This window comes from Pristiophorus japonicus, chromosome 21 (genome assembly GCF_044704955.1).
Source record: "Pristiophorus japonicus isolate sPriJap1 chromosome 21, sPriJap1.hap1, whole genome shotgun sequence".
NCBI classification, from domain to species: Eukaryota; Metazoa; Chordata; class Chondrichthyes; family Pristiophoridae; genus Pristiophorus; species Pristiophorus japonicus.
Window position 1 is genome coordinate 34,873,609 of NC_091997.1, and position 25,551 is coordinate 34,899,159.

General features: G+C 49.9%; 1 protein-coding gene across 1 annotated transcript in view; it reads left to right on the forward strand.

Moving 5' to 3' along the window:
- The window catches only part of aclya (ATP citrate lyase a), a 107,253-nt gene extending 82,325 nt beyond the window's left edge, over positions 1-24,928 (forward strand). Inside the window, exons 24-29 of the mRNA XM_070864606.1 lie at positions 1,073-1,223; positions 2,683-2,826; positions 18,082-18,195; positions 18,893-18,975; positions 21,831-21,907; positions 23,320-24,928. Of these exons, the coding sequence (XP_070720707.1) occupies positions 1,073-1,223; positions 2,683-2,826; positions 18,082-18,195; positions 18,893-18,975; positions 21,831-21,907; positions 23,320-23,414 (664 nt within the window). The 3' untranslated portion in view covers positions 23,415-24,928. The remainder of the gene's footprint in view (positions 1-1,072; positions 1,224-2,682; positions 2,827-18,081; positions 18,196-18,892; positions 18,976-21,830; positions 21,908-23,319) is intronic.
- The last annotated feature ends 623 nt before the right edge of the window (positions 24,929-25,551 follow it).

A 25,551-nucleotide genomic window follows, 5' to 3' on the forward strand; every position in this document is an offset into this window, starting at 1 on the left:
CCCCAATTTTCTTGGCTCCACCATTGGTGGCCGTGCCTTCAGCTGCCTGGGCCCCAAGGTCTGGAATTCCCTCCCTAAACCTGTCCACTCTCTCTCCTCCTTTAAGACGCTCCTTAAACCCTACCTCTTTGACCAAGCCCTGACCTACTATCTGTGGCTAGGTGTCAAAAAAATGTTGATAACGCTCTTCTGAATTGCCTTGGGAACTTTTACTATGTTAAAGATGCTATATAAATGCTGTTAAATCAATACTGGGAGCTTGGACTGATGTCAGGAAGGAAAGTTATTTAAATGTAAGCCAAGAAAAACAGTGTACTAGTTTACTGATACTGGGTAAAATTATTTCACTCCAAGAAACAAGAGAATATACGGCCTCCTTCCCTCCCCAAACAGGAGTGTGTATATATCTACGCATGTTTGTGGATATATACAGTATGTAATCTAGTGGCAGTCATACCAGAGTGAAATGGGTGAGAAAATAGTGGTCGCGCTCTGCTAGACTTGGAAATGGAATTGTTCAAATACAATAGGACATGAAAGAAAAAGTAAGTGGGCTTTGCTGGAAGCCCAGCATTCTGCACCGTGAAGTAAGAGTATAATCGGGGAGAATTCTACAGCCCACACTAGACCGGCCCACCTTCCGGGCTGGAGGAAGCAGGTGAGGGACAGACAATTGGGATGAAGGATACCCTTTGGTAATCTAGAGGCCCAACACATTGTACTGACTGTAAATGACCCCCCCCCCCCCCCCCCCGTAGATTTTAATGTGAAATGGTTTCTGCAGAGTCTGTAATGGTTGTCTTGAGAGCAGCATGTGCTAAGGAGAAAGATGGAACTGACTGGGAGATCACGAGGAGAAGAAAAGGAAATTAAAATGGAAAAACACAAAAGTAAAATAACAAGTTAAATCACAAACCCTCACTGAGAAAAAGGTAAGTCCTGAAACTAATGAACAGTTTCAGTTTAGGGTGAATGTCTGTATTCCTAAACACCCAACAGTTGATGGTGCGTTAGATAAACGATTGTCTCCTTGTGCCCGCGTGATGATGTTCTTTATTTCCTTTTCTGCAAGGTTGCCCAAACATGCCTGCCACTTTATCGAGATGTGCCTGATGGTGACAGCAGACCACGGTCCAGCCGTCTCCGGAGCTCACAACACCATTGTCTGTGCCCGAGCGGGGAAAGACCTGATCTCCAGCCTCACATCCGGCCTCCTTACCATCGTGAGTCTCTGCACGCCTGCATTTACCTTGGTGCCGATCAGCAGATTGTGGCTGGTCCATACGTTTTAATCTGCACATCCTCCATCTGTTCTCTTTTTAAATCTGGTGTTACAGAAGGTGGTTTTATTATTGGGGCAAGTCTATGCTGCTTCATGAGGTTGGTGTCAGCACATACCTGCAAGATGCAGTAAGCATTGACTGTACCTGTACTTTATCAGCTGCTCCAGTGAATTAAAGTCTGCACCACCACCCCCGTCCCAAGCTGTAGATGTCTCTCTGCCAGTTGGTAACAACATGTCAGAGTGGCAGATTGCTGAACAGAATTGTGAGGGTCGGCCTTTAACCTTTATACTGGCAACAGGTCCAGGGAAATCCATCTCCCTGGCCGACACTGTTTTTCAAATTGTGTAGTCCGAAATGGGAACTTGCATTAAATTACTCAAACAGGACCAGTACTGTTACAGTAGTAATGTCTATATTTTCTTAATTTTTTTTCTCCGCTAGAAATTTTGTAAAAGCCATGTGTACCCACTTACACGCCACTCCTCCTTTCTACACTTCCTCTACCATCAGTGGGTGCTGTTCCAGCCGCTGTATTGAGCTGGGAGCACAGGGAGTTGGAGATGTACTGGGTACCAACGGGCAAGTCAGGTTCCCCATGGCCTTGAGCATGTTCCCAGTGACCCTGGTCAGCAAAAGGTCAGCGGCATGTCCGTGATGAGAAGTGGGCCATATAAACTGCTGTAGTGCTTCAAACTACCAAAAAAAACTACCAAGAATTCAGCTCTGTGACTAACTTGGGCTATATTTAAATCGGTGACCAAAAATCTGTCAAGCAATAGGGAGTTTAACAGGTTCTGTTAACACTGTTTAGGCACCGGAGCAATTTTTAATTGTTTTCCTTTTTCTTCCAAGTAAAGAGGCTGAGAAATGGTGTGTGTCAATACTGGGAAAATCATTAAACTCCAGTGGTTCAAGTAGCTAGCCTTCTGTACCCGATATTGTAAAGTGAGATACAAAATACTCAGGTCCACCAAGCATTCCCATGTGTGTAATACGTATATATTGGACCGAGTGAAGTCAGTGAGTTTCAGCACTGTTTAATCTCTGCACCCGTGCTGCATCCAGTACCAAAGACAAGACAACAGGGCCATGTTGTGGCTTCATTGGTACGGAGCCTTGTAAGCATTGACACTACCTGTACTTTATCAGCTGCATGTGGGCCCATTGAGCACCATATATATACTTGTCTGTTGCAGCCTTTTGGAATGTTGCCATCAAAAGGCTAAAGTTCAAACCTATTGGCCACTCTGCTTTTGAGTGTTTGCTGTGTCAATATTATAGCACTTCTTTCTCTCCCACTGGTTTGGTGTTGGTTGCACTGCAGAGTTTGAATACAGGAACAGATATTCCCAAATTACTGATGTATCTCCTGAGCTCCAAGCATGTGTTCTCACAGGGCGATCGATTCGGAGGTGCTCTCGATGCAGCTGCCAAGCAGTTCAGCAAAGCCTTCGACAGCAGCCTCATCGCGATGGACTTTGTCAATAAGATGAAGAAGGAAGGGAAGCTCATCATGGGGATTGGACATCGGGTGAAGTCGGTGAGTGCCAGCACCGTTTAACTTCTGCACTCGACAACAGGGCTGCCGTGTGGCTTCATTGGTACTAAGCCTTGTAAAGAAAGAACTTGCATTTATATATCTCATGACCTCAGGACATCTCAAAACGCTTTATAACCAATGAAGTACATTGGAGTCGCTGTTGTAATGTAGGAAACACGGCAGTCAATTCTTGCGCAGCAAGCTCCCACGCGCAGCAATCTGATCTGTTTTTAGTGTTGGATGAGGGATAAATATTGGCCCCAGGTCTTTGAAAAGTGCCATGGGATCTTTTACATCCACCTGAGGAGGAAGACGAGTTTAACGTCTCATCCGAAAGACAGTGCAGCTCTCCCTCAGTACTGCAAGTGTCAGCCTAGATTTATGTGCTCATGTCTCTGGATTGCGACTTGAACCCACAACCTTCTGACTCAGAAGTGAGTGAGCTACCCACTGAGCCATGGCTGACACCTACATCCCCTGGTAAGTGATAAGTTAGCTGATCGCTAGGAGTTCTGTAATTAGCCTTTCCACCTTTGGGCTAGGGATGGGAAAAATCGAAAACTCCTGAAACCTGCCCAGTAACCTCTTCTTACAGTTTGTGCGTGTGTCTGTAGGTGTATATTACGCTTTAGTTTACGATTGGCTTAGCTGTGAAGTCCTCTATGATCTAATAGCCCAATGCCATTGTCTTGATGCCAACATGAGGATTAGCCCCTTGCCCAAGGCACTGGAGAGCAGTCCATGCTTGTAGAAGCATGTCTGGAACTGCCCCTTGGCCAGGAGTTCAATTCAGAAGAAAAACAGTCCGAGTCTCAACAAATCCTCCTCACAGGCGGTCCCTTGAACGAGGATGACTTGCTTCCACATGAGTTCACAGATGTTTCAATGAAGGACCCGATGTTCCAGTCCTGAACACGTGTGGTGACCATTGCACATCAGCCACTACACTGGCTTGACAGAGCTAGGCCTTTATCCAGTGGCGAGGGTTAACCAGGATGACTGGAGACCTGCTCTGCTGCGTGGACCTAGTGCGTGCACATATCACAGTGTGGGCTGGCCCGTGCTGCTTCTGGGCCCCGTACCCTCATTTGCCGCTCCTCCGCCACGATCTCTCGCCACTCCTCCGCCACAAACATTCGTCGCAACTCAGCCACGAACAAAGTGACTATGCTGGTCTCACTCGTGCAGTTCTCGTGGGTATGAGAACAAGGCTGTTGCTGCGACTCTGCTCAGCGAAGGGGGTATGTTGAGGCAGTGTAAGGAACTCTTCCCCTGGCCTTCCTGGCTAGGTCTGCTGAAGTGTACATTTAATGCACGGTGATGTGCATCTCTGTGACAACCCCCCTCATTTAAAGGAGTACTTGCAAAACTGAGAAATGCACCCAAAAAATGGCTTCCATCTATTCTGTGCACTTTATTTAAAAGGAAATGTAACACACCTCTGCACTACCTCCTGAGTGTCTGGGTGGGAGACATAATTCTGGCACCCAGTCCGGAGGGGAGCAGGCAGGTCAGCGGGCCTCCTTGTGGGTCTGCTCCTGGACTTGGCCAAGGTGGCCATTAACAAGTCCAGGCAGTCGAGGAGGTCGTTCAGCCTGACTGCCTCTCTCCTGCAGCTAAAATCGCGCCAGGGTGTCCCTGGAGAAGAAGCAAGCAGTGTCCACTGGTACGCTCGAGGCCTTCCGCTGGAAGTGGGACTGGAGTGCATCATCACCCCCAGGAACAGAATTTTAATTTGATTAGCAAAGTTCCCAGTACATTTCTAAATTTGTGGGTCCATATGCCCGTACCAAAAGGGGGCACTTGATGTAAAGTTATGTTTTATTTAAAAAAAAGTTGTAGCCACTGCTTGCTGTTCTGTAACCAGCCACTAGATGTCAGAGGAGCGAAGTGAGATGTGTCGGCTCAGATCAGAGTGGCCTGTTGTTAATCAGACAGTCACTGCCGTACTCTTGTGTTCTGCATCACCATGCCAACAATTCATTTAGCGCTGTTTGGAAGTGTGTCATAAGGGTAATTGCTGAAACTTCCATTTACTTAATAAACGTGCCCCACATGCAGGCACTGAGCTGTGCTGTTTAACTAAGCCACGAGTGTCCAAGTATTGTTTTGTGTCCATATCGTGGAACTTCAGGGATCCGTACATAAAATTTAAATCCTAATAATTTGCAGTTATCTTGCAATGCTGATCGATAGTGTTCTGATTTAGATTTATCCACCAAGAACAGCCCTTTGCAAACCTCCTGGGCTACCAAGTTGAAACAGGAGAAACCAGCGAATGTGAAAGCAGATCATCCCAGGTTCTTGGTGTTCATGGCCTGTAGTTTGCACACTGCCAGTGGCTGGGATTCGTGGCCTGTAGTTTGCACACTGCCAATGGCTGGGATCCCCGGGGTTCGTGGCCCGTGGTTTGGACACTGCTGATAGCTGGGTATTTTTGTACTGTTTCCCACACCTGTAAAGAATTGTAAACATTAGCTTCGTCTCCAGTGTCATTCAGGACAATAAATGATGGACCCCCTCAGTCTGAGGACCGCACTGCAGGCTGCTTCTCTGGCCTTCGGATGGTGCCGATGGCCGACAGTTTCACATTGATCCACTTTTGCTACTCATCCCCTTGTCATCATTTATTGACAGCTGTGGCTCAGTGGGCAATACCCTCGCCTGAGTCAGAAGGTTGTGGGTTCAAGTCCCACTCCATGAACTTGAGCACAAAAATCCAGGCTGACGTTCCAGTGCAGTACTGAGGGAGTGCTGCACTGTCAGAGGGTCAGTACTGAGGGAGTGCCGCATTGTCAGAGGGACATTACTGAGGGAGCGCTGCACTGTCAGAGGGTCAGTACTGAGGGAGCGCTGCACTGTCGGAGTGCTGCACTGTCAGAGGGTCAGTACTGAGCGAGTGCCGCATTGTCAGAGGGGCATTACTGAGGGAGCACTGCACTGTCAGAGGTGCCATCTTTCAGATGAGATGATAAACAGACTTAAAAGATCCCACGGCACTATTTTGAAGAAGAGCAGGGGAGTTATCCCCGGCGTCCTGGGGCCAATATTTATATCTGTCAGCATAACAAAAAAACAGATTATCTGGTCATTATCACATTGCTGCTTGTGGGAGCTTGCTGTGTGCAAATTGGCTGCTGTTTCTCCAACATTACAAGTGATTACATTCCAAAAGTATTTAATTGGCTGTAAAGTGCTTTGGGCCGTCCAGTGATCTTGAAAGGTGCTATATAAATACATATATATAAATCGCCACTGACACCTGAGAGTCCCTGGCCAAAGACTGCCCTAAATGGAGGAAGTACATCCGGGAGGGTGTTGAGCATCTCGAGTCTCATCGCCGAGAGCATGCAGAAAACAAGCGCAGGCAGCGGAAAGAGCGTGCGGCAAACCTGTCCCACCCACCCCTTCCCTCAACCACTGTCTGTCCCACCTGTGACTGGGACTGTGGTTCTCGTATTGGATTGTTCAGCCACCTAAGGATTCATGTTAAGAGTGGAAGCAAGTCTTCCTCGATTCCGAGGGACTGCCTATGATGATAAATACAAGTCTTTTCTTTTATTATTTAGTCACAGCCTCCAGTGTAGCATCTCTAGCGTAATGCACATTGTTTAAAGATCCCTCACTAGAGTTTAAACGTGTTCAACCACATGGAAAACAAAACAACTTGCATTTATACAGCGCTTTTAACGTAGTAAAATGTTGCAAGGTGTTCACAGTGTAAATCAGACAAATAGTGACACCGAGCTAAAGGAGACATTAGGACAGGTGACCAAAACCAGTAGGTTTTAAGGAGCGTCTTAAAGGAGCAGGGAGAATTGAAGAAGCAGAGGTTTGGGGAAGGAATTCCAGAGCATAGGGCCCAAGCAGCTGAAGACACGGCTACCAATAGTGGAGCAATGGAAACCGGGGTTGCACATCGGGGATAGGGAGGGATTTGAACATGAGAATGAGAATTTTAAAATCGAGATGTTGCTGAACCTGGAGCCATTGTAGGTCAGCGAGCACAGGGGGTGATGGGTGAACGGGAATGATAGCATAGTGGTTAAGTTACGGGACTAGTAATTCAGAGTCTTGTACAAATAATCCAGAGACATGCGTTCAAATCCCACCAAGGCAACTGCAATTTAAATTCAGTTAATTAAATAAAGCTGGAATAAGGTGTCAGTAATGACAATGAAACTACCAGATTGCCGTAAAAACTTAATGTCCTTTAGAGAAGGAAATCTGCCGTCCTTGCCCTGTCTGACCTATGAGAGTCCAGACCCACAGCAATATGGTTGACTCTTAACTGCTCAAGAAATGGCCTAATGAGACACTCCGTTGTAACAAGTTGCTACAAGAAATGAGAATAAGAATAAAACCGGACGGACTACCCGGCATTGACCTCAGCACTGGCTTCGGACACGACAACGGCACACCCAGCTCAGTCGACCCTGCAAGTTCCTCCTCACTAACATCTGGGGACTTGTGCCAAAATTGGGAGAGCTGTCCCACAGACTGTTCAAGCAAGAGCCTGACATTGGCTGAAAGGTATAATTCTGTGAGTATGACAATGTCCCAGATTCCTCCTCCACCATCCTTGGGTATGTCCTGTCCCACCCGAGATGGCGGCTCAGTGGTATACAGTCGGGAGAGAGTGGCCCTGGGAGTCCTCAACATTGACTCCGGACCCCATGAAGTCTCATGGCTTCAGATCAAGCTTGGGCAAGGAAACGTCGTGCTGATTACCACCGACCGCCCTCCCTCAGCTGATGAATCTGTATTCTTCTGGGCCTGCAGCAGGTGGTGAGAACCAACACGAGGGAAAAACCTCGATCTACCACTCTCAACATTCACTCCCTTCACCACCGACATACCGTGGCTGCAGTGTGTACCATCTATAACTTGCACTACAGCAACTCGCCAAGACTTCTTTGGCTGCACCTCCCAAACCTGCAACCTCTACCGCCTCTACCAAGGGCAGCAGGCACATGGGAACACCACCACCCCCACGTTCCCCTCTGAGTCACACACCATCCTGACTTGGAAATATATCGGTTGTTCCTTCATCGTCGCTAGGCCAAAATCCTGGAACTCCCTCCCTAACAGCACTGTGGGAGCACCTTCACCACACGGATTGCAGTGGTTCAAGAAGGCGGCTCACCACCACCTTCTCAAGGGGCAATTAGGGATGGGCAATAAATGCTGGTCTTGCCAGCGATGCCCAAATCCCAGAACAAATAATTTTAAAAAACAGAACTTGGTGCGAGTTACGACCTGGGCGGCAGAGCTTTGGATGAGCTGACCTTTATGGCAGGTAGAAGATGGAAGGCTGGCAAGGAGTGCATCGGAATAGTCGAGTCTGGAAATAACAAAAACATGGATGAGCTTTTCAGCAGTAGTGGAAATGCTGAGAATCGTAGAAATTTACAGCATGGAAGCCATTCGGCCCATCGTGTCTGCGCCGGCCGACATAGAGCTATCCAGCCTAATTTACAGTGGGATGAGGGCAGAGTTGGCTAAAGTAGACTGGAAACAAGGACTAAACGGTGGCACAATTGATGAACAGTGGAGGACTTTTAAGGAGCTCTTTCATAATGCGCAACAAAAATATATTCCAGTGAAAAAGAAGGGCGGCAAGAGAAGAGATAACCAGCCGTGGATAACCAAGGAAATAAAGGAAAGTATCAAATCAAAGACCAATGCGTATAAGGTGGCCAAGGTTAGTGGGAAACTAGAGGATTGGGAAGATTTTAAGCAACAGCAAAGAATGACTAAAAAAGCAATAATGAAAGGGAAGATAGATTACAAAGGTAAACTTGCGCAAAACATAAAAACAGATAGTAAAAGCTTTTACAGATATATAAAACGGAAAAGAGTGACTAAAGTAAATGTTGGTCCTTTAGAAGATGAAAAGGGGGATTTAATAATGGGAAATGTGGAAATGGCTGAGACCTTAAAACAATTATTTTGCTTCGGTCTTCACAGTGGAAGACACAAAAACCATGCCAAATATTGCTGGTCATAGGAATGTGGGAAGGGAGGACCTTGAGATGATCACTATCACTAGGGAGGTCTAGTGCTGGACAGACTAATGGGATTGAAGGTAGACAAGTCCCCTGGTCCTGATGAAATGCATCCCAGGGTATTAAAAGAGATGGCGGAAGTTATAGCAGATGCATTCGTTATAATCTACCAAAATTCTCTGGACTCTGGGGAGGTACCAGCGGATTGGAGAGCAGCTAATGTAACGCCTCTGTTTAAAAAAGGGGGCAGGCAAAAGGCAGGTAACTATAGGCCGGTTAGTTTAACATCGGGTTAGTGGGGAAAATGCTTGAAACTATCATTAAGGAAGAAATAGCAGGACATCTGGATAGGAATAGTGCAATCAAGCAGACGCAGCATGGATTCATGAAAGGGAAATCATGTTTAACTAACTTACTGGAATTCTTTGAGGATATAACGAGCATGGTGGATAGAGGTGTACCGATGGATGTGGTGTATTTAGATTTCCAAAAGGCATTTGATAAGGTGCCACACAAAAGGTTACTGCAGAAGATAAAGGTACGCGGAGTCAGAGGAAATGTATTAGCATGGATAGAGAATTGGCTGGCGAACAGAAAGCAGAGAGTCAGGATAAATGAGTCCTTTTCCGGTTGGAAATCAGTGGTTAGTGGTGTGCCACAGGGATCAGTGCTGGGACCACAACTGTTTACAATATACACAGATGACCTAGAGGAGGGGACAGAGTGTAGTGCAACAAAATTTGCAGATGACACTAAGATTATTGGGAAAGCAGGTTGTGTAGAGGACTCGGAGAGGCTACAAGGAGATTTGGATAGGTTAAGCGAATGGGCTAAGGTTTGGCAGATGGAATACAATGTCGGAAAGTGTGAGGTCATCCACCTTGGGGGAAAAAAAACAGTAAAAGGGAATATTATTTGAATGGGGAGAAATTACAACATGCTGTGGTGCAGAGGGACCTGGGGGTCCTTGTGCATGAAACTCTTTTTGGAGTTTACCTGCAAAACAAAAACATTAATCGGTGCCACCCGCCCTGGATGACACACCAGACATTTACAAGGCCCTCTTTTTTTTTTTTTTGGGCACTAAAATCAAATTTTCCTTTTTCCAGTGCCCCCTATAAAAGGGGAGGGGGACACTCAAAGCACCGGCAATTAAAAAAAATTAAACTTTAAAACGTAAAATCAAATTAAAATTTGGTTGCCGGGCGTGATGATGAGTGTACCGGTGGACACCGCGTGCTCCATCTCCAAGGACACCCTGGACCGGATGTAAGAGCAGAAGAGAGGCAGGCAGTCAGGTTGAACGACCCCCTCGACCGCCCGCTGCCTGGTCCGGCTGATGGCACCCTTGGCCGTGCCCAGGAGCAGTCCTACGAGGAGGCCTTCGGACCTACCCGGTCCCCTCCGCACAGGGTGCCCAAAGATCAGGAGAGTGGGACTGAAGTGCAGCCAGAATTTCAGGAGCAGCCCCTTCATATAATGGAACAGGGGCTGCAACCTCGTGCATTCAATAAAAACATGGAACACGGACTCCTCCAGACCGCAGAAATTTCAGGCGGCCTGGGAGTCCGTGAACCGGCTTAAAAAATTTATTGCACGGCACTGCTCCGTGCACCACCCTCCAGGCCAAGTCCCCGACAAATAGTGGGAGGACTCCTGCGTAGAGTGCCCTCCAACGGGGACCCCCGCCTCCTCCGGACGGCAGGATGGTACGCCATGGCGTGTCCGGACGGCAGGCGAGGATGGCAAAGTTGAGAGTGTGCAGGAGCAGCCCGTGCAGGAAACCCCTCCGCGCGGAACTGAAGGGCACGGAGGGGATTTCCCCGAGGCGGCTCAAGTTGTGAGGCGCCGGCCCCCGAGGGAGGTTCCGGGGTTTGGCGCCAATGAGGAATTCCGTCCGGACGGGGGTCAGTTCGGACGGGATCTCCCCACGTGCTTGAGCCTCCTCGATGCACCTAACGGAGTCAGGGCCCAGAGCTGTTTTTAGCGACTCGATGGCATCGGCCGCGTGGCGGACGTTGGCAGAATTTAGGCGCCGCGCCAGCGTGTCTGGCGCCATCCAGCTCGCTCCTCCGCCATCGAGCAGGTCCCTGACCCTGGTCACATCACCAGCCACAGCCCTCTCTTCCGACCGCCACATAAAACCTCGGTCGTGGAGGTACGGATTCCCGAGCAGCGGCTCCTGCAGGACAGCCGCCATTCCAGCCGGCGGAGAGCTGCGCTTGGTGGAGACTTTGTTCCAGACCCTGATGAGGTCCCTGTAAAAGACAGGCAGCTCCCGGAGGGCGGTCCTGACACCCCCCAAGTTCACAAACAGGAGCTGCGTGTCGTAGTTGAGGTCGCGCTGCTGGCGGAAGAAATACGTCGCCAGAGCGCACCACCTAGGAGGGGGCTCGACGTAAAGGTATCTCTGCAGGGTCTGAAGACGGAAAGTCGCAAGCTGGGCGCTGACGCACACCAACGACTGACCGCCCTCCTCAAGCGGGAGACTCAAGACCGCAGCAGAGACCCAGTGCTTCCTGTTGTTCCAGAAGAAGTCCACCAGCTTCTTTATCTTGGCGACAAACGCAGGGGGAGGGGTCAAAGTGACCAGCCGGGACCACAACATTGCGGCCACCAGCTGGTTTATGACTAGCGCTCGACCCCTGTAGGACAGCACTCGGAGCAGTCCTGTCCAGCGCCCTAGGCGAGCGGCGACCTTGGCCTCCAGCTCCTGCCAGTTCGCCGGCCAGGCTCCCTCGTCGGGGCTAAGGTAGACTCCCAGATAGAGGAGATGGGTCGTGCTCCAGGCAAAAGGCCTGAGCTCCTCCGGCAGGGAGTCAACCCGCCACTGACCCACCAGGAGTCCGGAACATTTCTCCCAGTTGATCCTGGCGGAGGACGCGGCCGAGTAAATCTCCTGGCACTCACGCATCCTCCGCAGGTCAGCGGGATCCTCTACCGCGAGGAGCACGTCATCGGCGTAAGCCGAGAGGACGACCTCCACGCCCGGCCCTTGCAGAGCCAGTCCCGTCAACCTCGTCTGCAAGAGGCGCAGGAAAGGCTCCACGCAAACGGCGTATAACTGGCCGGACATGGGGCATCCCTGGCGCACCCCTCTCCTAAAGCGAAGGGGCGCCGTCAAGGACCCGTTAACCTTAATCAGACACTCCGCGGCGGCGTACAAAAGTCGGATCCGGGCGACGAAATGCGTCCCGAACCCGAAAGCGCGCAGAGTTCCGAGCAGATAGTCGTGATCCACCCTGTCGAACGCCTTCTCTTGGTCGAGGGATAGGAAGGCGACCGACAGACCAGCCTCCTGGGAACAATGGATGAGGTCCCGGACCAGATGGATGTTATCGTGGATTGTCCGGCCCGGGACCGTGTAGGACTGGTCGGGGTGGATCATGTGGTCCAGCACGGCACCAAGGCGAGCAGACATCGCCCTGGCGAAGATTTTGTAGTCCGTGCTGAGGAGGGAGACCGGGCGCCAGTTCTTAAGGAGGTGGAGATCGCCCTTCTTAGGCAGCAGGACGATGACTGCCCTGCGCCAAGAGAGGGGCATCTCCCCGGTCGCCAGACTTTCCCCCAGGACCCGCGCGTAGTCGCTCCCCAGAACGCCCTGTGGAACTCCACGGTCAGCCCGTCCAGCCCCGGGGATTTTCCCCTCGAGAGCCGGTCGAGGGCACCGGTCAGCTCCGCCAGGCTTAGCGGAGCTTCCAGATTTTCGGCGCCCTCCGGGCTGACCTTCGGCAGGTCCTCCCACAAAACTCTACGCGCTTCCTCGCTGGACGGATCCGGAGAGAACAGAGCCCCGTAATATTCACGGGCCCTGTTGTTGACGCCCTCCGGATCCGAGACGAGAGAGCCGTCATCGGCCAGCAGCGTCAAGAGCTGCTTCCGGACACTCTGCCTTTTTTCCAGCGAGTAGAAGAAGGGGGAGCCGCGGTCCAGATCCCGCAGGAACCGGATCCGCGACCTCACGAACGCGCCTCGGGACCCGACGAGCTGCAGGTCCTTCAGCGCGGCCTTCTTCGCTTCGTACACCGTCCGCAGGGCCGGGTCCTGGACGACTTGACCGAGACGGGATTCCAGGTCGAGCACCTCTTTTTCTAGGCGCCCGACCCTGGCCGCCCGCCTCTTGGTCGACCCCCTCGCGTACTCTTGACAGAAGACGTGGACTTGAGCCTTGCCCACGTCCCACCATAGCCTCAAGGAGGGGAAGCCCCCCTGCTTCCTTCTCCAGTCGGACCAGAATCGACGGAACGAGTCCTGGAACCGCTCGTCCTCCAGCAGCCGGTTGTTAAAGTGCCAGTACGCGGACCCCGTCCTCGCGCGGAGCGAAGCGAGCTCCGCCCACACCAGGTGGTGGTCCGAACACGGCACCGGCCGCATGGAGGCCGCCGGGACGCAGGAAACGTACGCCCGAGACACGTAAAGGCGGTCGACTCTGGACCATCCTACTCCAGGCCTCACCCAAGTAAAGGCGCTGGAGTCGGGGTGGAGATTTCGCCAGACGTCCACCAAGTCGAAGGACCCGACCAGGTCCCTCAACTTCTCCATCGCCGTCATGCACTGCGGGGCACCGGAGCGGTCCCTCGCCTCGAGGGTGCAGTTAAAATCCCCCCCGAGGACAATGCAGTCGCCGACGTCGACGGAGCCAAGAAGAGCGGACACCTCTTCAAAGAAGCGCGTCTGCTGCGGGCCGGGCTGAGGGGCGTACACGTTCACGAGATGGAGCGGCACGTCCCCCAGGCGAACCGTTACGTGCAGCAAGCGGCCTGGCACGGGCTCCTCGACCCCCAAGATCTCCGGCTGAAAATGCGGGCCCAGCAAGATGGCCACCCCACTAGAAGTGGTGGTGAGGTGGCTCATGCGGACCTCTCCTTGCCATTCCAGGAGCCACGTGGCTTCGTCTCCCGGAACGGTGTGGGTTTCTTGCAGGAAGCACACCGCATATTTCCCCTCCCGCAGGAGCGAAAAATTGTTAAATCTACGGCGTGCCTCTCTGCTGCCGTTGATGTTGAGGCTGGCTATGGTTATCTTCATGGCAAAAGCATAGTGCAACCTCTACCTAACCTATTGTGGGGGAGGAGTGGAGTCGTTTGTTGACCTCCACTCCTTCAGCAGCCCAGCGAGGAACTTTTTGAGCCGGCGCAGCTCAAGGCCATGAGCCTTTGATAAGGGCCCGCCCGCGGCCATGGTTTTAGCGGCGGCGCAGACGGACGCGACGAGCAGCCCCGGCTCGGACCATCTTTCCAGGGCCAGACGGGCTTGGTCGCGGCGACCCCGGCACTGGACCAAAAAGTCCCGGAGTTCCTCTGCGGGAATGAGGAGGGTCTCAGTGGCGGCCGCGAGCAGATCCACCGCCTCACTGGCGATGGACTCGAGATCTTCACCCGCGTCCTCCACCGAGTCCCCGTCCCCCTCCGGGAGGTCGCCGCTAGCAGCCGGCCCGTCGACCGCACGAGGTACGGCAAACGGCCCGGCCGCTCCATCTGGCCCTGACTCTGCCCCGGTCCCACCCCCAGGATCGTCGGCAGAGGAGTCCCCACTGGGCTCTTTTAAAATTGGTGCTGGGTCGGGAAGCGACAGCGGAAGGGGTTCCCCCTCCGCCCCAGGAACCGGGGAACAGGAAGAGACCTGGTCAAAGTAATGTTTCAGGTCCTCCAATTCCCCCAGCTCCACAGTAGGGGGCGAGGGTTGTTGTTCTTCTCCCTCCCCGCCGCCACCCCCCAGCCCAGCGTGTACAGATTCAGTAAAAATGTTCATATTTCCAGTTTCTGCCGAGTCGAGCAAATCCCGGGGGAAGTTGGGTATTGGCTGGGCGGGCTCAGGTTCGGCCTTTTCGGCCCCGCCCGCCTCAGTCCCCGGGATGCTCGACCCGGCGGCTACGCATTCTTCCGCTGGCCCCACGACAGGCAGATCTTCCACGCCATCCCCAGGAGGCAGCGGCTGGGCAGCCTCGACTGCCTCACCCTCCCCGGGGACAGACTCCTCGCGCCTACAGCGCAATTTGGGGGCGCTGGTGGGGGACGCGGGACACGCGGCGGGCACCGCCTCCTCCGCGGAGGGATGTTGTTCCTCCTCCGCGTCATTGGGGCGGTGCCTCCTTTTGTTCCTGGGGGTGCGCGGAGGCAGGGACACCTCCATGTCTGCCGAGGCCTCCCGCTCCGCCCCCCCCCCTTTTCCTTATCTTGCCCTCGCCCGAGCCCCTCTGCGGTATTGGTCAAGGGCTCGGGCACGGGCTCAGGGCACCCCGCGCTCGCCGGTGACTGGGTTGGGCCGAGCGCGGTGGTCAAACTTTCTGGCGCACTGAGGGGACCCGCCTCTAGATGTCTCGTCGTCTTCCGCGCCCTCTTTTCGATCGGACGCTCTCCCTCCCCCCCGCTGGAGGCCGTGAAAACAAAAGCCCCCGACGATGCCCGCGCACCTATGGCTCCCGGCACGCGGACGCAACTAGGGGGAGGGGTGGCGGCGGCGCCAGCCTTGGCCGCCTTCGGTGGTTTGGCGGCCTTGGAGGCGGGGCAGTTCTTGCGAATGTGCCCCACCTCCCTGCAGGCATGGCACCGCACGCCGTCCGACGTCCAGAAGACGCGGTAGGCAGTCCCCTCGTGCACCACATTAAAAGACCCCTCCGTCGTCTCCTCCCGCGCCAGCCGGACAAAGAGCTGGCGGCGGAAGGAGAACACGTGGCGCAGGCTGCTCTCCCTGAGGCCGAGCGGTATGGGGTTGATCCCCGACCTTACCTCCCCCAGTTGTTGTAGGTGAGGGAGGAGGAGCTCAGCGGAAACAAAGGGCGGGACGTTCGACACGATGACCCTCTGCGCGGTGGCCTCGAGAGGATCCACCGGCAGGAACGTCCCGCCCACCGTGAGCCCCTTTTCGAGGGCCAGGGACACCGCCCGCTCCGACCCCAGGACGAACACAGCCTTCCCAGACATCTTGGAGGCTGCGACAATGGCCGAGGGGCCGACTACCCCAGCCATCGCCCGCACGCACTCCTCAATGCTCATTGTGGGGTGAGTGTAGCTCTTGACCCCGTGTTTTCTCGTAATTAATCTGAATGGTGGCAGGGCAGCAGGTGGCGCAGGAGGTGCCGTGGATGTGGACACCGCCTGCGCATATGTCTTCGCTGACCCCGCCACCGGCGTGGATGGGGTCGCCATCACGGGGTCCCTTTAAGGGCTACACCCACCCCAAAGTCACAGGCCTTAATGGTCTTTAAATGGCCTCGTTTAATAGACTGAGCAGAGGAGCTCTTAACGAGGCACACCTCTCCCCTAGTTGACAATTGGGGAGGGGCCTTGCTCCCTCTGCTCAGTTGTCTTAATTGTTTTATATTTTTCCAATCAATTTGGGAGGAAAAGGGCTCAGAGAGAGAGGGGAGAAACAGAGAGTAACAGAGAAAGAGAGAGGGGGGGGGGAACTGCGGGGGCAGGTCTCCCCTCGCAGCTGTGGGTGGGTGCAATCCCCAGATGGCAAAATACAAAATAGTCTTTGGGGTGGTCTTCGGGTGAGGGGAGAAGATGTCTTCACCTGGGGCAGCTAGAGCCACCAGGCACACACTCCTAACTATGTTAAATAGGTGGTTAAAGAAATAAAATCTTCAGCCTGGTAGCTCCAGCTATCCCAGGCTAGGCAATGTGGGGGGGGGGGGGTTCAATTGTGTGTGGGGCCTAGTTGTAGGCAAGACCCCCACACACACTTCCACACACACACACCCCCCCGCGATGTTCCGGCCCTCAGTGGTCTTCTTTCCTCCCCCCACCGATATAACAAAGTCTATTGGGGACTGCACCAATACACCCACCTGTAGAATAGTAGGGTCTCCCTCCTTCCACACTGGATGTTATTGTTGGTCTTTTCCCCCTCTCTCCAACTCTTTGTAGAATGTTAAGTTGGGCAAAATTTTCTGCTTCCCTCCTCTCCCTCTGGGTGAAAGTTGGTGGTGAAGCCCCTTCCCTCCTTCCTTCTCTTCCTGGGCTGTTCTCAGGCCTCTCCAGGCAGGAGCTAAGGTTGGTAGCTGCTCCTCGCTCAGCTCCAACTGTGCAGGACACGCCTCCACTGCTCCACAATTGGTCCTTGTGCATGAAACTCTTTTTGGAAACTCTTTGAGTCTATCTATAAAACATAAAACATTAAACCGTGCCACCCGACCTGGATGACACACCAGACATTTACAAGGCCCTTTTAACTCTTTTTGGAATCCCAAAAAAGTTAGTTTGCAGGTGCAGCAGGTAATCAGGAAGGCAAATGGAATGTTGGCCTTCATTGCGAAAGGGATGGAGTACAAAAGCAGGGAGGTCTTGCTGCAACTGTATAAGGTATTGGTGAGGCCGCACCTGGAGTACTGCGTGCAGTTTTGGTCACCTTACTTAAGGAAGGATATACTAGCTTTGGAAAGGGGTACAGAGACGATTCACTAGGCTGATTTGAGAAATGAGGGGGTTAACTTATGATGATAGATTGAGTAGACTGAGTCTTTACTCCTTGGAGTTCAGAAGGATGAGGGGTGATCTTATAGAAACATTTAAAATCATGAAAGGGATAGACAAGATAGAGGCAGAGAGGTTGTTTCCATTGGTGGGGGAGACTAGAACTAGGGGGCACAGCCTCAAAATACGGAGGAGCCAATTTAAAACCGAGTTGAGAAAAAATTTCTTCTCCCAGAGGGTTGTGAATCTGTGGAATTCTCTGCCCAAGGAAGCAGTTGAGGCTGGCTCATTGAATGTTTTCAAGTCAAAGATAGATAGATTTTTAAGCAATAAGGGAATTAAGGGTTACGGGGAGAGGGCGGGTAAGTGGAGCTGAGTCCAAGACCAGATCAGCCATGATCTTATTGAATGGCGGAGCAGGCTCGAGGGGCTAGATGGCCTACTCCTGTTCCTAATTCTTATGTTCTTAATCCCACTTTCCAGCTCTCGGTCCATAGCCCTGTAGGTTACAGCACTTCAGGTGCACATTCAAAGTACTTTTTAAATGTGGTGAGGGTTTCTGCCTCTACCACCCTTTCAGGCAGTAAGTTTCAGACCCCCACCACCCTCTGGGTGAAAATGTTTTTCCTCAAACTCCTACCAATTACTTTAAATCTATATCCCTTGGTTATTGACCTCTCTAAGGGAAATAGGTCCTTCCTATCCACTTTTATAATGATGGGTTGTAACTTTGGGAACACTGCTAATACAGAGACACTTGTAAGTAATGCATATTTGTATTGTGGGCTGTGGTGTTCGACATTTGATGAGTCCCACTTTCCTGATCACAGATTAACAATCCAGACATGAGGGTGCAGATCCTAAAGGACTTTGTGAAGCAGAATTTCCCAGCTACGCCGCTCCTCGACTACGCACTGGAGGTGGAGAAGATTACTACCTCCAAGGTACGGAACTATACTGGTGAGGTGAGACCTGGTTGCCACAGAATTCCACTCTCAGGGATTCAGTGGCAAACCTTGGTTCAGCTGTAGAGATTTAAAAACCCATTCTGGAAACACACCAGTCCATCTGTGCTTGGAAAGAGAAAAGCTGAGCTACGGTTTCAGGAGCAGACCCTTCACCTAAACCTGTCTGGAGCCATAATCCATCTCTTCTCGTTTCAGTGTTGTCTTCCTAGCATTTTCTGTTGCAAAATTTTATTTCAGACTTTGGATATAATTAAAAATTCGAAACCCTTCCCTGTAGCTTTGTGCTGTGTAATTGATGGATTGTAGAAACTGCTTCATTCCCAGCCGGCGATTGGGTGAGCTGGGCTGTAAACTTGGTCAAATGCAGAATCTGGCCACGTGGTCACTGAAATAGAATTTGTACCCAATATATTCGGCTGATGCAGCGGGTGTCTATAGAAATTTGTTTTGGATTCTTACTGTTTGAAAACCTTCACTTAAGTGGAGTCTGCAGCACAAGGTGGCTGGATGAGCCCTCGGAAAATTTGTGAATAGTTTGTGTTGGATCCCAAGTACGCTGGAGAAGAATTGACCACTTCAGCAGAATATTGGGGTTATTGGAACCTCGCCACTGTTTGTTACTGATGTGCGCATTTTGATCGAGGATTGAATGGGTAAACTTTTCTTGTTTCAGAAACCAAATCTTATCCTAAATGTTGACGGTTTTATTGGTGTGGCCATGGTTGATTTATTAAGAAACTGCGGTGCATTTACAAGGTGGGTATTTTCTACTTTAAATCCCTAATTTTTTAGATGTGGAGCTGTCTGAGGCTGGTTCTGAGTTCAGAGAGAAAGACTTGCATTTATATAGTACCTTTCACCACCATAGGACATCTCAAAATGCTTTACAGCCAATGAAGTACTTTTGGAGTGTAGTCACTGTTGTAATGTGGGAAACGCAGCAGACAATTTGCACACCACAAACTCCCACAAACAGCAATGTCATGATGACCAGATAATCTTTGTGAAGTTGATTGAGGGATAAATATTGACCAGGACACTGGGGATAACTCCCCTTTGAAATAGTACCATGGGATCTTTTATGTCTTGAGAGGGCAGACAGTGCCTTGGTTTAAGGTCTCAGCTGAAAGACAACACCTCCAACTGTGCAGTGCTCCAGTACTTGCTGATATTGGCTCGGCAGTCCTTTGCTATCGGGCTCCTGCTGTGGGTTGATGAGATTACAGGGCAGATTACTCGTACCAGCTGAGCAATTGCTTCTGCATAAAAAAACTTGCACTTTGTGTGAAGCTTTATCATGCGTTAGAATGTTCCAAAGTACTTCACATGCTGTTAATTTCTGATGCTATTCAGGCAAACCATGTAAAGAAAGAACTTGTATTTATGTCCTGGAGACATCTCAGTGCTTCAAAACACATTTGAAATTCATTCACTGTTTTGTAGGCAAACAGTGGTCCCACAAACAGCAATTAGATGAACGACCATCTAATCTTTTTTTTTGTGTTTGTTGAGGGCAATGTTACCTTTTTTGGTCCACGGCCTTTCAACTTTTCGAGAGAGCGCAGTTTCTCCCATTATATAAGTCGATGAGCAGCCTGCGCGGGACCTTCAGACCACTGCAGCTTAGCGAAAAAGTTGGTTGAGGGATAAAGGAGAATTCCTGTATCTTTCATCGACTGGTGGCGTGGGATTTTAGTCCACCCGAGAGAGCAGACGGGGCCTCGGTTTAGCATCTTATCTGAAAGATGGCACCTCAGGAGAGTGCAGCGCTGCACTGGGTGTGTTGGTCTCGGTTTTGTGCTGAAGTGAGTCTTGAGCTCCTAACCTTCTGACTTGGGAGTCGATTGTGCAACCACTGAGTCATAGCTAACATTTGATAGAATGAGCCTGAAATTCCAATGTCCTGGGTCCGTACGAAGTTCCTATGGACCCGGGAAGGCGTCGGAACAGCCGGTTTTCAGCGCGCAATGCGCATGTGCTGAAAACTGGCTTTTCCGATCTGTCACGTTTCTGGCTTGACAGATCTCGTGCATATCTGGAGCGAGGACACTTGCAGGGCAAGATTTGCGATATTTATGCATATCTTGCCCAGCAAATATCCTCTCAAATCTTGCGCCTGAAAAAGCAGGCGTATAGCTATTTTTACACAGGTGCAAGTGTTTAAAAATACACAAACATTAAAATTAAATTAAATAAACACATGAAAACATATTTTATTGTTTAAAAACCCGCCCCACTACGGTAAGTTTATTTTAAGGCATAATTAAAAAAAACTTTTTTAAAAGTCAGGAGAATTTTTTAAAATAATTTTAATTTAAATGATTCTTAACTATGTAGTGTATTTTTCTATTTCTCATTAGTGTTTTGTGTGTTGGGGGTGGGGGGGATTCTCATTCATAATAATGGGAACTCCAACTTGCGGAGTTCCCATTATTATGAATGAGAAAATACTGTACCTTGATTGGCTGCCCAGAGCCATGTGACTCCAGCTCCAGCATACGGACATCCCAACGTACACGTATTGCAATGCGCAGTGAGTGAAGGCCTCAGGATTGGAAGTTCGAGCAAGCGCAGCACCTTCAGGTAAGTGCGCATTTTTTTTCCTTTTTTCAGTAGTTTGCCCATGGAATTTCTGGGCCAATACATCTTGGGGGTGAGGAAACTCCCCCATGGAATCACATGCATGGAGTTGTGGCGTGTGGATTCTTCTGCAATTCGGTTCCCAGTATTTGGCTCAGTTGGTAGCATTCTTCTCTAGACCAGAAGGTTGTGGGTTGATGTTTCACATTAGAATTTAACACATTATCTAAGCTGAAATCCGGTGCAGTACTGAAGGAGTGCTGTGACTCCCAAGGCAACCTTCGGGTGAGACGTTAAACCAAAGCCTGTTCACATGGGCATAAAAGATTCCATTGGAGGACGAGAAGAGCGTTCTCTCCATGTCCTCGGCTACTCCTTCAACCAATACCTCAGAATAATTAACCAACCACTTACTTCGTGGCTGTGGGATGTTGCTGGTGCAGAATGGCTGATGTCTTTGCCCAAGTTGAACATTAAACGTGTTCCTTTTGATCCTCCCTTGAAAACCACAGGGCTGTGAAGCAGTGAGCAGAGATCCTTACGGAGGGATGGGACATCGAGAGGATACACTGCCCAGGGGCATTCCTGCCCTGGAACCAGCTTCCCTGCCCCACACTCATTTCTAAATTGTTTGTGATGCCGGTGAACCGGAGGGCAGGCTGACCCCCTTTGTTCAGTTGCCACCATCATGGGATGAATTATTTTGTAAAAATAAAAGGAATTTGAATGCGATGCTGAATCGGGAAATTTGCAGACAGAAATTCCAAAAGGACGAGATATTTTATTATTCACTGGGATAAATGGAAGATTCTCGAAGGAAATCCAACTGTTTGCCAGGGTAGTTCTTCTCTAATTGTGCGTTGTGTTGCTGTTCAACTCTGATTATAAAAACAGAAACCGCTGGAAATGTACAGAGAATAGAGACTAGTTAACGTTAACCTGTCCTTACTGCTGATGGCATTTTCTCTAATTGTGATTTCCAGCATTAACCATTTATAAATAAATAACTAATCTGACTTTGTTCTGTGCAGGGAGGAAGCTGACGAGTATGTGGAGATCGGCGCTCTGAATGGAATCTTTGTTCTAGGACGGAGTATGGGCTTTATTGGTACGTTCATTATAGCAGTGTTTCCTTTGAAAAGGTCGAGGGAAAGGTTGGCTGGAGTTGCACTCGCTGTGTCCCCTCTCCAGTACCCTCTGTTCCTTTCGATTATGGGTGATTTGCTGGTGAATACTGTGCCAGTGCGCTACAATCGAATACAATCGTCCAAAGCTGAACACAGTACACCAGATGGGGTCTGACCAAGGCTCCATACAAATGGGGCACAATTTCATCACTTGTACCCCCTTAAGATGAAGGCCAACATTTCGTTAGCCTTTTAAATTATTTTTTGTACTTGTGCACTAGCTTTTAGTGTTGTGTGTATATGGACACCTAAAATCCCTTTGCTCTTCCACAGCTCCTAATCTCCTCCCTCCCCCATTCAGAAAATGTTCCGATTTATCTGCCTTGGGTCCAACGTGGATGACTTTCGACTTCCCCATGTTAAACTCCATCACTCATGATCCATCAATGGCCGTTTGCAGCTTTCTGCTGCCAGACACACAACCTATGTCTCCTCACTAACTGGTGATCACGTGGCCTGTTTTGTACTGTTGGTGGCAGCAATGCAACAGAGAGAAAGATTAGCATTTATATAGCGCCTTTCACGACTACCGGACATCTAAAGCGCTTTACAGACAATGAAGTACTTTTGGAGTGTAGTCACTGTTGTAATGTTGTAACGCGGCAGCCAACTTGCGCACAGCAAGCTCCCACACACAACAATGTGATAATGGCCAGATAATCTATTTTTATTATGTTGATTGAGGGATAAATATTGGCCCAGGACATTGCATGCACACCTGCTCAAGTTCCATGCGTGACTCTCCTGTGATACGCCGTGTGGTGGCTCTGTGCAGCTCACAGCCGTGGCAACAGCAACTTGCTCTCCGTTGGTGCTTTCGTCCCAGGGAAATGAGCGCACCATGCAAGGTGGAAAGCCTCTTTACCCAGAGAGTGGCCAGAATGTGGAACTTGCGACTAACATGGATGCATTTAAGGGGAAACTCAATAGACACAGGAGGGAGAAAAGGATATGCTGATGGGGTGGGAGGAGGCTGGTGTGGAAGCTGGCACGGACCCGTGGGGCTGAATGGTTCGATTCTATGGTGGCCCTCCATCTTGAGATGGGGTGTTTACACTCGTTTTTGTATTACAGCTCTGCCTCTGAAGGGGGAGCTTAATTTGGGATAAGTACATAAGAAGTAGGAGCAGGAGTTGGCCATTTGGCCCCTCGAGCCTGCTCTGCCATTCAGTATCATGGCTGATCTGATCTTGGCCTCAACTCCATACAGACCATCCATCTTCTAATTGATCTATGCTCGTTTATTCCCAGAAAAACCTACCTTTTAAGTTGAGGCTTGATGGCTTTTATTTGCATTGCTCCCGGTGGTTACTGACTTACTTTAATTTTACAGGACACTATCTGGATCAGAAGCGTTTGAAGCAAGGACTGTACCGCCACCCGTGGGACGACATCTCGTATGTCTTACCGGAACACATGACCATGTGAACATTGGGTTCGCTAGGAAGTGGGTCTTGGTGCAGAAACATCTCCCCGAGCCCAATATTGCCCACCCAAAAGGTGTTTACATTGCTTTTCTTCTGTGCACTGAAATTCTTGGTACGGGACAGGGAGAAGAAGGATGAGGGGAATCTATTGTCTCACTACAAATTGTACAAACAATGTGCTTTACGAACGGTTGATGCAGTTCTTTCAAAAAAAAATACATGCTGCTGTTGTGTCCTTTAGGAAGTGGGTGAGACCTGGCGACAGAATGGGTGGGGCGGGTGTGCATGTGCAAAATGTTCAGTGTTTGGGAATCTATTGTATGGTACAAAGTAAGCAAGGAATCGGTGTCAGGAGTCCTTTGTCTGCACTGCCATTGCAGAATATAGCAGAACCCAAAGTAGATTCTGTTCCAACGTTTTAAATTAATTCAGGAAAAGTATCCCAAAGGGTGTCTCGTTGCATTACTTATAGCAATATTTCACTTTAATGGGCTGAAGCTTCTTATTCTCCGTTCAAATGGGATTTTTTTTTTTTACAAAATCAGCAAACTGGGTATCCAGAGTCCCTCGGCGTTTTCCCCCACTCTAACTGTGCAAAGTAACCAGAGAGGAGGATGTACAAACTGTGATTCTAGCCGTCCGCAGCTCGCAAATCCTAGTGACCCACCCGGAGAAACACTGGTAACTCCGTCCGCAATTGCACTCGGTTATTTTCCTCCTCTGCTGGTTTGTCCTGTCAAATTCTGCGGGGGGAGATTTGGAAAGGGCTGTTCTTGGTGCTTTTGCGTCACTGGATAAATCCTAAATCTGCATCCTGACACCTGTTGTCAGCAGCTTGATAACAAGTTAAAGGGATTTAAACTTTATAGCCTAGAAATTTCTGTTGAAGCCAATGAATACATGTTTGGGTGATCCTTTGTGCACTGTATTGATGCAGATGTTGACTGTGTTATTGTATACGGTTAATGCCTCCATTGAAGTAGTGGACAGTGGAACATCATACAAGTTTGTCTGGTACTATTACCGACAGTGGTTCTCAGGGCTTGTATGTGGCTCGAGTGGCCAATAAAGACGTTCACGAACAACGCAATCAGTTCGACCGGGGTCATTACTTTCTGTCGCTGGGATCTGCTGTACAGCTTCAATGGCATTTCATCTGATCACATTGCTGTGTGTGAATCCCGTGTGGTAACTGTGGAAGTGTAAGCTTATTTAAGGGACCATTTGTACTAAACCTCTTTGTCTGCTCTGTGTGGTTTATGAAGTGCCAGACTTGTAATTTTAAAATTAGGAGATTGGGAATGAGATGTAATTTCTGTGAAGGGATGGGTGGGAAGAAAGGATCCTTAATCATTTGAAATTCAGTCTGTCTTCAAAAGTAAGCCTTTACTGTAACCACATGCACTGTCTGACTGTGTTTTCTGCAACCTCAAGGATACCCATGCCTGAACCTGTAACCCCAAAGTCCATCTTGTGTCTTAGTATAAATTAAAGTATGTAACTTATTGGGTTTTACATTGTCTATGTGTTTTATTTGGGGTTGCCTGTGCTGGACGATTGGGTCCAGTGTTTGTGGGACACCTCCCCTTACACCCTGTATTTTGTTCAGGCGGATTGGTTGTGTGGCTTCTGCCTGCTGTAACACTTCACTGTATAAACTTGCGCATTTGATACTTTTAACACAGGAATTATCAGAATTCAAGGTGATCGGGTCCTTGTTCTGGGAGAGTTGAGGTAAATTCTTCCTCGAATGCTGCTTGTAAACTTTGAAAATCACAAAGCCTGGATGTTGATTCAGTATATCTCTATACAGCAGCAAAGCTAACTGTCGGAGGGTCAACTGTTTAAAAGGTGTTGGTAGGCCACAGGTTGAAAGATCATCCACTGGGTCTCCCCATTAACTGCCTCCACACATTGTCCTTTTATTTACCAAAGTTCTATTCTCAGCCCCTCAAAATCAGCTTTTCTCCAGTGTATTGCCCTGGTTTTCGTCATAGTCAATTATTACCTTAAAACATATATTATGGTCACTATTGCCTAGATGTTCCCCTACTTTTACTTCTCATCTGCTCTGGTTCATTCCCCATTATTAGATTCAATAGCGACTCCTCCCCTGTTGGGCTTTTTACATATTGGGT